General features: G+C 36.0%; 1 protein-coding gene across 4 annotated transcripts in view; it reads left to right on the top strand.

Moving 5' to 3' along the window:
- The window catches only part of LOC148715796 (uncharacterized), a 28,241-nt gene that overhangs the window by 10,747 nt on the left and 4,518 nt on the right, over positions 1–12,976 (top strand). For all 4 annotated transcript variants that reach the window (XM_088746499.1, XM_088746496.1, XM_088746498.1 and 1 more), the window contains exons 3-5: positions 1,302–1,356; positions 1,730–1,858; positions 2,784–2,843. In XM_088746499.1, the coding sequence (XP_088602625.1) occupies positions 1,302–1,356; positions 1,730–1,858; positions 2,784–2,843 (244 nt within the window). The remainder of the gene's footprint in view (positions 1–1,301; positions 1,357–1,729; positions 1,859–2,783; positions 2,844–12,976) is intronic.

Genomic DNA, 12,976 nt, shown 5'->3' with positions numbered 1-12,976 from the left:
TGCAAAGGGGACCTTTGGTGCATTATATCAATGCACATATTGTTATGAAAATTTTTTTACTGAAAGGTTAAAAAAAAATGTAGCTTTTGGAGAGGAACTCCTACCTGGTTTGCGTAGCATAGTGGTAAGGCTATGGTTTCATAATTGTGTGATAATAACGCGTTGTCTGAGGAGCGATGGTTCAAGGCTCAGCAGAACTGCCAAGAAGGTAAAAAGGAAAGGAAAGAAAAAAAAAAAAAACCGAGGAGAACTTAGGAACGAAGGGGAGAAGGGAGAAGAACGTGAGAAAGGAATGGAGACGAAAACGCCGCTTTCAATCAATTTCTCTTTTATTGAAGCAGTAAGTACTTATTAGTAATGTATATATGCTAAACCCATGGGAATAAGTCATTGTCTTAAAAACAATGAGGTGCATACATAATTAATGAAATTGAATGCATAATTAATGTATGGGGTTATATGGTACTCTTTCCGTTACTTTTAATTTATAAAGCTTTAAACAACCAAGGCCCACTATACATAAAAGAATATCTGCAGCCACACAGTGTCAAGGGTCATCAGCTACGTTCCTGCGATCAGGGTCTCCGTAAGGTCCCAAGAACTAACTTTAAGACCTTTGGTGATCGTGCTTTTGCCCGTTCTGGACCTTTTTTGTGGAACGAACTGCCGCTTGAAATTCGAAACAGTCCAAGTGTAACGATTTTTAAGTCAAAGCTTAAGACACATCTATTCAAGCTGGCTTACAGTTTGTTTTGATATTTTGTCGTTTATCATTTTAATATTTGTAGTTAATAATGTTGTAAAGCGCTTTAGAATATTTTATAATTTTAGCGCTCTAGAAATGTAAATTATTATTATTATAACCCATTATGTGGTATAATGCTTAATGTCATGATTAAGTATTGTTACTGCTTGACATCATAGCTATTAACATTAGAAACAATGGTTTTGATTTGTGTTATTGTAGCCTATAAAAATAATTTTTTTCTCACTCAGACATTCTTTTCAGAACTGCTCTAGCTTGCATGAAGTTTTGGAAAGGAAACAGGCCTTTCATTGATACCTTGACAATTTTCAAGTGGTCAAACGTAAGCTTTGTTGCAGATCACAATACAATATATAGTTATTTTGAATCATGAATCTGTTGATAGCTCATTGTTGGGAAATGACTGATCTTTAATTTAGTAATCAGTAAGTGTTATGTGGCTGTAAGGTGGTCTTGACTGACATCACTGCATGTGATTAGTGCACTTGGTCATATATTTTTCATGAATCATATATGTTCTTTTACTGAGTTGCAGATGAATGTAAAGGTCTTACCTACCAACAGAAGAATAAGAAAGCATCTGAAAAGTGGTGAGAAAGAAGTGACATGGAGAAAAAAAAGTTTGTGGATTCTGCAAAAGTTTATAAAGAATTAAATGTCAAAGTATCAGAACTCACGGAGGAGCAGAAAAGAAAACTAATTGATAGACACAGAAAGAAACTTTTGGAAGAGGTACTATTAATACAGCTGTGTATGTTCACCCTGATAGAGTTAAGTTGCCTATCTTCAAAAAACATTAATAATACTAACGGTAATTATGAATGATTCATATTGAGCATTTCCTTAGGGGATTTAAAAGAAGTGTTTTCGGGTTAGACCTATATCTTAATAATTAAGACTGAAGATAATATAACCTTTTTAATTGCCTTATTTTATTGCATGTATAAATCCTGGTTCTTGAAGATTTGGGTTGTCAGACATCCACATTATATCTGGATATCAGTGGTGAAGTGTACAACCTTGCATCTAGGGCTGGAACAGCATTTCTTGCAACTAATCAAGGGATGAGCATAAAATTTCGAGAATATTTTGGTAAGAAGACAATATTTGCTTTCAAACAGTGAAATTTTATGTGACAAGTACACCATAATTATTCACTTTGAGCGAGGTTAAGAATATGGAATCGAGTGTACTGTTTTGCATTTTAAACCAAAGATGGCATCTGCAGCCAATATCCTATTTGTGGATTGTGGCCATATAATAGATGACAGGTTCTTAATCAACCCTTTTCCTCCCCAGTCTTGCCTCTCTCTTGTTTTATGGTGTACATTGTGTATATTTTCTAGTGTTTGATTGCCCTCGCCTTCATTAAGATTTTAATAAAGCAATTACCCTATATGAGTTACCCTTACAAACAGAGCACTGCAGATATTTCATTCACTGATTAAGGTTTGCCATTTTATGGGAGAACTGGAACATAAAACATCCTTTTTGTGGGTGTTGGTGGACCTCATGAAGTGCCCATTAATGGAAGCTAAGAACTATGAAAAATGAACGGCACAATTTGGCACTTTGTTTCAAGGAAGGGAGCATGTCTTCAAGAGCTGCATCAAAGAGGATGTTAATAAGTAAGATCAAGATGCAGACACTGCTGTGATCTTAGCAAACAGGATAATGTCTTGATTGAGTCACCTATATAACAATCTTGCCATCTACCTTAGAGTCTGAGACAAGGAATTTCAGTGAGGGGTTGCATCTCATGGGACTGCAGTACAAAATCCTATTTGATAGGGACTGGTTTTGATACCAAGAATAATTTATTTTCAAGTACTCCAGAGTTTTTAAACATTAATGTTGTAGGTGTTGTGACTTTTTCAAAATTAAGGTACATGTATGTAAGTTGAACCACAAAGAAGTGTATGGGCCATTTAATAGAATCCTCATGTGAAACTTACATGTAGCTGCCATTCATATCTTGTTTACATATTAAGTCTTTTGTTTACTTTCTGTTTTATAGGTGCAAATCATCAGCAATTTACTATTGCTCATGTGCAAGACCTTTTCAACAAGAAATACAGTAAGTATTTAAAAAACTGCAGAAGTTATCATTAAACAACTGCGTTTTGTATGTAACTAGTGGTTTGAGTTACAAATGGAATGTACTAAAGGAATGTAAATTTTAGTTTAATGCATGTATGAGTTATTTCAGAAATAGAATTTTTCTGGTTTAGTTAAGAAACAATTAATTACAGTGATGTTTTAAATAATGATCAAGTACTGGGAAAGAACATTATCTGCACTGCCCATGGCCCTCTTTACTTTCAGTGTTGTGCAAATTTGGATTCTGGGGAGCCATTTTGTTTACCAGGGGCCATTTGCTCTGTTATTTTAGTTACACTTAGTCAACAAGGATTGTGTACTGTGTAAAAAGGGCTCAATTAAGGACCAAAACAGCTACAGTAATTACTTCCTTGAAGACATAGCTTTTGCTAGAATGTTATGAATAATTTGTTGTTTTTCTACTGACGCCAACTCAAAACCAAAATTCAATACTAATTTTTTACTTAGATATGCAAACATTTATAAGTAGCGAGCAGAATTGTCATGAGTGAAAGTTGTCTAAAGTTCCATCATCTGCCTTAGTTGAGCTCTGAAGGAAGTCTTAGGGTAATAATTTACCGTAAGTAAATTTAAGGTATTTTTTGCAGTCACAAATTTGATTAATTAAAATTAATTAAATTAATTTGCTGAACATTTCACTGATAAATTAACTTTAAAAACCCTCCATCTGGTTCGAAATCAGGCCAGATTGCTGTATCAAAGTTAGATCAATTTAATTCCATAGAGGTATAACCAAAATGCGACTGTTCATTCAGATCATGCCGCATTAGACCAATCAATGGAAATGAAATCATCGATCAATTTAGCTACATTACAATAAAATGTTAAATAGTATAATCTAGGTGAAGAGAATGACCCAATATTGATTCTAGAACCTAAGTGATAATAATTAGCCTAAGAGAATACACTCTTGATTGAAATGCCAAGACCAACAGTATTATGCTGGAGCCAGAAAGTATTTTTGTTAATGAAAGTCATGTAACCCTTTAAGCATACTTTTGAATGTTAACTCTATAGTTCATTTTCGAGGAATTGCTTTTTCCTTTGCTGTTATTTGCTTTTCCTTTAAATGCCTTAAAGGTTACATTGATTTTAATGTTTTGTCATGTGTAAATTTTAAGACGTCTAAATATAACATCAGAAATAGTGAGGTTACACTGGGGAAAGGCCTTTTTGGAACTGATGTTTTTAAGTTTTCTTTTTTTAATCATATTGTAGACCTGTGGAATTCTCTTCCACTACACATTAGAATGATTGAATCTTTCTCATCATTTAAGAACAGTATTAATGAATTTTATCAAAACAAATTTACTGGAAATAAGGATAGATTTTTATAATTAATTAATAATTATTGTCATGTTAATTATGCTATTTGAGCTACTATATTGTACGTAAAAATTTTTTTCCCTTCATTGAGGCAGTTTATTCTTATGAGGAATCTTTGAATTCTGTATAAACTGACCTAATTATTTAGATCTTGTAAATTTTTTATTTTTTTTAATAATCATTAATTTATCTTTAATTTGTATATTATGTTAAGACCTGTATAATTGAAATTGAGTATATTAAAAAATTAAATTAAATTGTTACTGCGGACGTGTCACGTATAGGATTAAAACAACACATCATTTATCTTTAATGCTCTCCACTGAACAAGTTTCATCTCAGTATATTAAGTGTACTTCACCAGGACCCAACTTATATGGTTTCTATTCTTATGAAATGTACCCATAGTAAAGTCGCTTTGAATTTGGTGATTCGTTGCAAATTATTTCACAACTATAAAATATTGTCGGTTAATTAATACAAATCACCTTTGAGGGAAAATTTCCTTGGTTTCTTCTTATTATTTCTTTACTGATAGTTAATATCTGCCTTTTTTAAAAAAAGTTGAATTGTACTGTATGGAATTAATTATATTCAATGTGCGAGCAGTCGTGCATTCGGAGAAAAGAGAAAGGCAAATCACTGATGGACACTAATAGCTTTGACCTTAGTTTGAGCTGAACAATCAACTCTGATTTTACAGTTACGAAGCTAACTACACTTGCTTGGGAGATTATTTATAGTAGCATTAAATATTTTTTTCTTTTTTGGATAGATTGTAAAGATTGTGTGATACCTGCCAATCATACAGTTGTTCATGACTTTTTTGATGAGGTATTTTACGTTGCACCGATTTTGAGCTTGTCGCTTGTTTTCAAAGATGGAACACTTGGCAGGTCTGAATGGGACCTCCTTTTAAAATTCAGCTGTGAAATTTTGGATGCCACGCTCAGAAATCGTATGGCAACAGCCATCATCCAACGTGTATAGTTAATAACTGCAATGTATTATGTCATAAATACGCCAGTCTGATACTGAGTCGTCGTTGCAAACACAGGACATAACTTTAGATATAGGGTGGGTGAAGAGCCAAGAAAATGACTAATAAAACAGGGTTGAGTGGGCCACCGGCTACTCCCAAATTTCATATATTTAGAAAATATAAACAGAAAAATGAGGTTGATTTCGCGAGGTTCCAGTGATTACCTTTACACCCCACACTAACAGGCCGGTTAATGACCCCAATTTTCCGAAAATTAGAAAATAGCTGAAAACGGGGTCGTTCTCGCGAAGTTTCCAGTGATTACCTATACCCCCCACCAAAACACCGGTGAATGACCCCAATTTTCAGACATCTAGAAAATAACGCAAAACAGGGTGGAGTTCAGAAGTTTCCAGTCATTATCCATACACTCCGCACTAACACACCGGTTAAGGACCCCAACTTCAGATATCTAGATACTAGGAACAAAAAATGGGGTCGATTTTGGGAGTTGCCAGTGATTACCCATACACCCCCCACCAACACTCTGGCTTAGTGACCCAATTTTCAGATATGTAGAAAATAGCAACAAAAAATGGGGTCGATTTTGGGAGTTGCCAGTGATTACCCATACACCCCGCACCAACACTCTGGCTTAGTGACCCAATTTTCAGATATATAGAAAATAGCAACAAAAAACGGGGTCGATTTCGCGAGTTTCCTGAGTGATAAGCTATACACTCCGATTTAATGCTCCGGACCGAATTTTCAGATATTTCAGTTGAAAATAACAACATAAAACAGGGTCGATTTCGGGAGTTTCCAGTGATTACTCATACACCTCGCACTAAAACACCGGTTAATGACCTCCATTTTCAGATATCAAGAAAATAGCAACAAAAAACGGGGTTGATTTCAGGAGTTTCCAGTCATTATCCATACACTCCGCACTAACACACCGGTTAAGTACCCCAACTTCAGATATCTAGAAACTAACAACAAAAAACGGGGTCGATTTCGGGAGTTGCCAGTGATTACCCATACACCCCGCACTAACAAACTGGTTTGGTGACCCCAATTTTCAGATATCTAGAAAATAGCTACAAAAAACGGGGTCGATTTTGCGAGTTTCCTGTGTGATAACCTATACACTCTGCTTTAATGCTCCAGGCCCAATTTTCAGATATTTCGGTAGAAAATAACAACAGAAAACAGGGTCGATTCGGGAGTTTCCGATGATTACCCATACACCTCGCACTAAAACACCGGTTAATGACCTCAATTTTCAGATATCTAGAAAATAACAACAAAAAACGGGGTCGATTTCGGGAGTTGCTAGTGATTACACATACACCCTGCACTAATACACTGCTTAATGACCCCAATTTTCAGATATTTACAAAATAACAACATAAAACGGGGTCGATTTCGCGGCACCTCGCCCTATCACACCGGGTAATGAGTTTGCAATGCTTAATTTTCACGTGGAGACTTCTGTTACTTACAGTTTGTATAGATTTGAAATAACAACAGAGAACGGGGTTTATCTCTCGCGTTTCTGGTCACTAGCGATACACCCCACATAACTGACATTGCTTAATAGCCCCGAATTTTCAGATATGACAAAATTATGACTTTGCTAGTTTTCAGCGCTTATCTCAACAGAGAGTCTGAATGGGGGGGAGGAGGGTCCACTTGTCGGTTAATATTCAGTCACTTAGTCGGTAGTATTTTTCACCCTTTGTCGCTAGTCGGTTAAGCAGCACGACGGGTTGACAGGTCCAGTTTGTAACTTCTTGGATAATGTGGAATAAAATGTGCAAAAAGGGCCTGTTTTAAGTACTCCATTTTCAAATAATTGGAAAATGATTGAAAGTGATAACCTGTATACCCTGCGTTAGGAGATTGTTTAACACCGATTTTTAAATCTTTGGAAAACTATCGTCTGGGACTCGATTTTGTTTGTTCAACTACAGAAACTGGGTCATTAGGCCACTTGGGTAGAAAGGGACTACCCGCAGGTCAAAAAGAACGTTGTCCTAGCTTCTTGAACCATTTTAGACAGAAGGGTCACTTATCGGTATCTACCGTATTTATTCGCCTATTAGCCGATCTCGGCTATAAGCCGAGACCCTAAACTTCTTCATGTCAGCAGCTTTGCATTGAAATAAAAAATAAACAAAAAACATTCGGCTATAAGCCGAGACCTAATAATTGCAAAGTACTCCACGCGTGTCGTTAACTGAGATGAATTAACATAAACCGAAAACAAAAGGAGCTTCCCCCTCGGGAAACATGTAACCAAAAAGTAGGTTATTTACTCAGTTGTTATTGGTCGTTTAATTGAAAGTAACAACAAATCACAGATAAGTTGAATTTAATGTGTAAATAAATAGAACCATGCGTGACATAACAAAACATTCACCTGAGTTCAGAATCCTGTCTCAAACAATCGCTCTCTTTCAAAGTTATCGTAATCGATCATTATGCCGAAAGTTCGTCGTTCTTCATACAACTTAGCGTTCAAACTAAAAGTCGTTGCTGAAGCAGAGGCCGTCGAGAACAACTCCGACATCGCTAGAGATTACGGAATCAGTGAATCGATGGTGCGTCGCTGGCGAAAAGATTAAGCGAACCTGTTTTATGGTGAGCTTAAAATGTCAGCAAAGCGAAAGACGATGGGCTGCCTTTCGCCAAAGTATCCTGAATTGGATCAAACACTACTGGACTGGTTTTCAGAGCAGGGGAGTCAAGGTAGGTCTTTCGCTTCTTTAAAACAATGAAAAGCTTCGATCAACTGATATCTGTCAGATCGTGTTGCAATGTTTACACAAACCGTGGGAATGACCGCTTCTGATTGGCCAGTTTTTCATGTCGTCAAAACAAGTCAAACAATTGATCTCTGTTATCTTATACAGGAATTGCTGTAAGCGGATTAATTCTACGGCTAAAGGCAAAGGAGTTGAGCAGTGATCCAGACTTCAAAGCCTCACTGGGTTGCTACCAGAGATGGAAAAAGCGCCATTCCATCAGCCTTCGCACTAGGACAACCCTGGCCCAGCGACTCCCACAAGATCTGGAAGAAAAGATCATCCAGTTCCATCAGTTCGTGATCGCACTTTGGCAGCGGTATGGCCATTCGCTCTCCAGGCTGTTCAATATGGATGAAACTCCTATGCGATTCGAGCTTCCGTCGAGCAGAACCAACAATGATTTACATGTACCTACCCTTCGTGAGCTCGGAAATTTGTGTTTGTTGATAATCGCTCGGCTTACAGTCGAATAAACATTGAATTTCGAATCTTGTTAAGCACCCTTAAATATTTTTTGGTGAAAATACACGGCTATAAGCCGAACCCCCTTCCTTGGCGAGAATTTACCTGTTCTCAGTTTGATTTGTTGGAAAAATCGCTCGGCTTATAGGCGAACAAATACGGTAATCTACTTGGGCTATCCAGGCACGTTCAATATCTTAAAAAGTTTGAGGGTTCTCAGTGTTGATTCTGTAGAGTCCAGGCAGATAGTTTGATGTTTGGAATTACAGCTTTATTGTAATTACAGCTAGTAATACGCTACGGCTGTGAATTTATAAATAAGTATCAAACCGCAAATGGACAAAAGAATGTTACATGCATATTCGCAAATGTATATGCACTACTGATAGTAACTGTTTTTCTTGAATGTATAACATTTTTTGAATTACATTGATTTATTGAAATAGTACAAGGCTGTGATGTACTTTGCAAAATTATCCTCACTAAAAAGTAACTGAAAAATATGCAGGGCTTACTGTAGTTTGCGAAACGAAATGGAATAACTGTAGTTTGCGAAATGAAAAATCTGTAGTATGCGAAATGGAAAGTCTGTACTTTGTGAAATGGAAAATCTGTAGTTTGCGAAATGAAATTCCTCGCCTAGGCTGCGAAAAAGAAAAACAAAAAAGGGACGCTCGACTAAATACCCTCGACTTCGACATAAGACCCTCGACCCATGATGGCTCAACCAAAAGTTAGACTCCCCTGACCTGTTAGAAAATGTAACGCAAGGGTCTCCTACCTAGCAAATGTATGCAAAGGTGATCGCCAGGATAGTCTTCCGCCAGAATTTAATTTTGACAGGGAAATTTCATTTCGCAAACCACAGATTTTCCATTTCGCAAACTACAGATTTTACATTTCGCAAACTACAGACTTTTCATTTCGCAAACTACAGATTTTTCATTTCGCAAACTATAGATTTTCCTTTTCGTTTCGTTTCGTTTCGCAAACCAAAGTAAGCCATCTCAAACTTCAAGTTTTGGGGATTTTTTCGCGTTTTGTTCGCACTTTCATCATTAAAATATCCTCAACCGAAGAGCCATTAAACACCATGAATATCCACATAGTTAGAAATGTTGGTGAACTTGTCATACTCCTTCATTCATCTTCAAAAAATATTACAAAAAGGTGTCGATTGTCCAGTTGAAACCTCGCAGAAACGCGTCGCAAACTCAACAAATGGCGTTAAGCTAATGCCACTCGCGCATGCGCAGGCCAAATACCTCTCTGTTCACTTTGCCGCCTTCGAGGACCAACGCTTCGGACCGCACTTCTGGTTGCAGTTCATCTCCCTTTGCAGGAATACTGGGTAAGTCAACTGCTGACTCATATTATAACATTGTTTGTGCACGAGTCAAACTTCGATCGATCCAGTTAGTTCCTGCGTTTAAACCGAGCAAATTTCAAGAGCGCGGACGCGGTTGCTTTGTTCAGGTCGCATGAATTTTGAGGATCTATGGCTGTTTCCAACGAGGAATCGGAACAACTTCAGAATACCCGTCCACATCATTTACATTTGTCGGGAAGCTTTGAAAAATGAGGTATAACACAGTAGACGCTATTCTTAGTCAATGAGTCAATGAAATGTAATTGATATGGCAGGGTTAACAATACATGCCTGCGTAAGAATTTTAAAATTATGCTCTATAGGTATTATAAATCATTTAAAATAGACTTTTTTCAATGCTTTTTTTAAGCTATTTACATATTCATGATCTACGACAGATGATGGTAGCTTATTCCAACAATCAATAAAAAAAAAAAAAATGAAACTAGTGGCAGCGCTTGGCCAGGTAGTATTTAATTTTGATTTGATTTCATTTATCTTTGGTTTCATTTTATTTCTATTTTACATTTCATTTACTTTCACTTGCTTTTATTTTAAAAAGAAAAATAAGAAATAAATCGAAATTAAAAAAAAAATAACAAAAATAATTCCTATAAATTTGAATATGTTTAATGGCAGTTCTCGGCCACTATACACGTCTGCAACACTTATGTCTTTGTTTGTCTGAGGCATTAAATGATTGAGAATTATTTTCTTTTGGCGTTGAAAGGCCCATCCTAGTGAGTAGTTAAGATCTCAAAAACTGATTTATAGCAATCAATTTCTTTGAGATAGAGCCATTTAGATATTGGTATGTAAAATGGCTTATTCTGTTAATAAAAACCCTCAAAAACAATTGCGTCACACACCCTGGACGTGGCCACTACTGCCAATCTAGATTTGGATTCTTATAGAACTATGTATAAGCTTTCATGAAAAGTAAGTTTGGCTCTCATATTTTGAATTTAAAAATCTGTCAAATTTTGATGTCTCATGTGGAATAGCCCTTTTTAGCTCAAAATTACTTACTCCAAAAACATGCACTCGGCAGTAATATGAAATGAACTTGTGGCTTAAATTCAAAAGGGAACAGCAGATCTGAAAAAGATTGAAGAGCAAAGCAGCAAAAATAAAACAGTTATCTTGGCGACCAGTCTTAAGGAATAACCCCTGTTGGTTCAAGTACTCAGCGTATAAAAGAGATACCTATTTTTATAAGTTGAGGATGTCTAAACATGTTGTTTTAATCAGTCCTGGCAAGGTGATTAACGTAGGAAATAAAGAGGTACAATCTTCTTGCTACCCACCAAACAACGTATTCATGTTTCTGAAAAGACGTATTAAAAAAAGACCTTTAAAAAACAGCTTCTCCAATAATCATCGGTTGTTCCACAGAAACTGCAATCATGGCCTTCCTATGGCTTAGATTTTCAACAGATAGTGATATAAATAAATGTGGGTATTACACTGTAGACCTCCTTTTATTGCATGTACTAAACGTTTTATTCTAGACTAAAGATTTCAAAATTAACAAGTACAGTATGAACACCTCATTTACTGAAACACACAATGTACTGACCTTATTTGACTGAATAGTGACATTTTGTGACTCAATCAATCAATCAATACTTTATTTACCCACGTAGCGTCAAGGAGCTCGTAGAGCTTGTTCAAAATACATAGGTGCCTCTAAGATTAAGAATCTAAAAAACCTAATACATACTGTCAAGACCTAATAGATTAGAAATTGAAATTGGACTTTAATTGATTTTAATAAACATTGTCAGTCCAGTGACAGAATCCTTTATCACAGATGAAAAAGCGACAATATAGTGTAATGTCAGCTCCCATTCAGCCTGTGTTACAAAATAAAGAATTCTATAGCTGAGAGGGAAAAAGGGACTCACTGAAACAAAATCAAGGTACACTTGATAAACAGAAACATAAACAACATGCAGTATGATGCACGATCCTCGTAGTATTGAAGAAAATCATAAAGATGCAGATTGTATGTTGACTTGTAAATTTGTGTTGCAACATCCAAGGTCTCTTAATCTCTAAAGCTATAACTAATAGCTCCGCTGATCTTCTACAGGTAGAGAGACATTGTGCTTTCAATGCTAAAGAGGTGCAGCCCCAATGATTCCAAGGATCTCTTTATGATTTTTTTCAATACACAGCACAATAGTTTTTATCAGTTAGTCACTGACCTGATCAAGCAGCAGGCTTAAATCCACCTCAGTGACTGGAGGTAGTGCTGGATACACACCTGACAGAATTTCAAAATCGTTAGAAATAGGCTAACCTTTTGACGTCTGGAATGATCACCGTGAACAGTGAACACTCAGTGGGGAGTTGAGAGACACAGTTACAGATTTGCATATAATTATGAAGAATTCTTGTAATCCCTAAGTGTTCAGATAAGGTTTTGTAAAGTTGATAAAGTCCTCTATTGCTTTTATAAAATATTTGTCAAAAATAACTCAACAAAGATAGGGTAACATGACAACTATGTTTACATATTCTCACTACAACCCTTATCATTCATGAAAATAACAACATCTGATCTCACCTGAATTCAACTGTGCTACATCAATAAGAATTGAACTTGTTGGTGAAACTGAAGAGAAAAATAACAAGAAAGATCTAAAGAAATATTTCAGCTTTTTTAAAATTATCTTGCTCTTGATAACAAATGAGACTGTACATAGTAACAACTAATGCTCTGGGTGCTTTATTCATCATTGTCACTGTGGTTTGTATGAAGCTATCTAATCCATCTGACAGCTGGTCGTCATAACAACTTGCTTTTTATAGGATGTTTTTCCTTCATTGCTACTTTAACTTAATCGATAGTTTTTTTGGTGTGTGTTTTTATTGACCAAGACAAAGCTTAGATGCATAAAAAGACAAAAACAAAAAACAAAAAACAGGCAAATAGTTAGCTATCTTCACCAAGCAAGCATGCTAATTAAAAAATTTTTCATCAGTTGTAAAAGGATTTGGTGGCTAAAATAAGAATAAAAAATGACTTGTTTATTTTGAGAGCTAGGAAAGATAGCCTATCAATTGCTTGTAGCACAGGAGGAGAGATCCATAAAAATGCAGAAAAGAAAAAGGCAAAATTATCCAGCTAT

Source organism: Stylophora pistillata, unplaced genomic scaffold (assembly GCF_964205215.1).
Source record: "Stylophora pistillata unplaced genomic scaffold, jaStyPist1.2 SCAFFOLD_151, whole genome shotgun sequence".
Taxonomy (NCBI): domain Eukaryota; kingdom Metazoa; phylum Cnidaria; class Anthozoa; order Scleractinia; family Pocilloporidae; genus Stylophora; species Stylophora pistillata.
The sequence above is the reverse complement of the archived record's forward strand: the minus strand, read 5'-3'. Positions and strand labels throughout refer to the sequence as shown.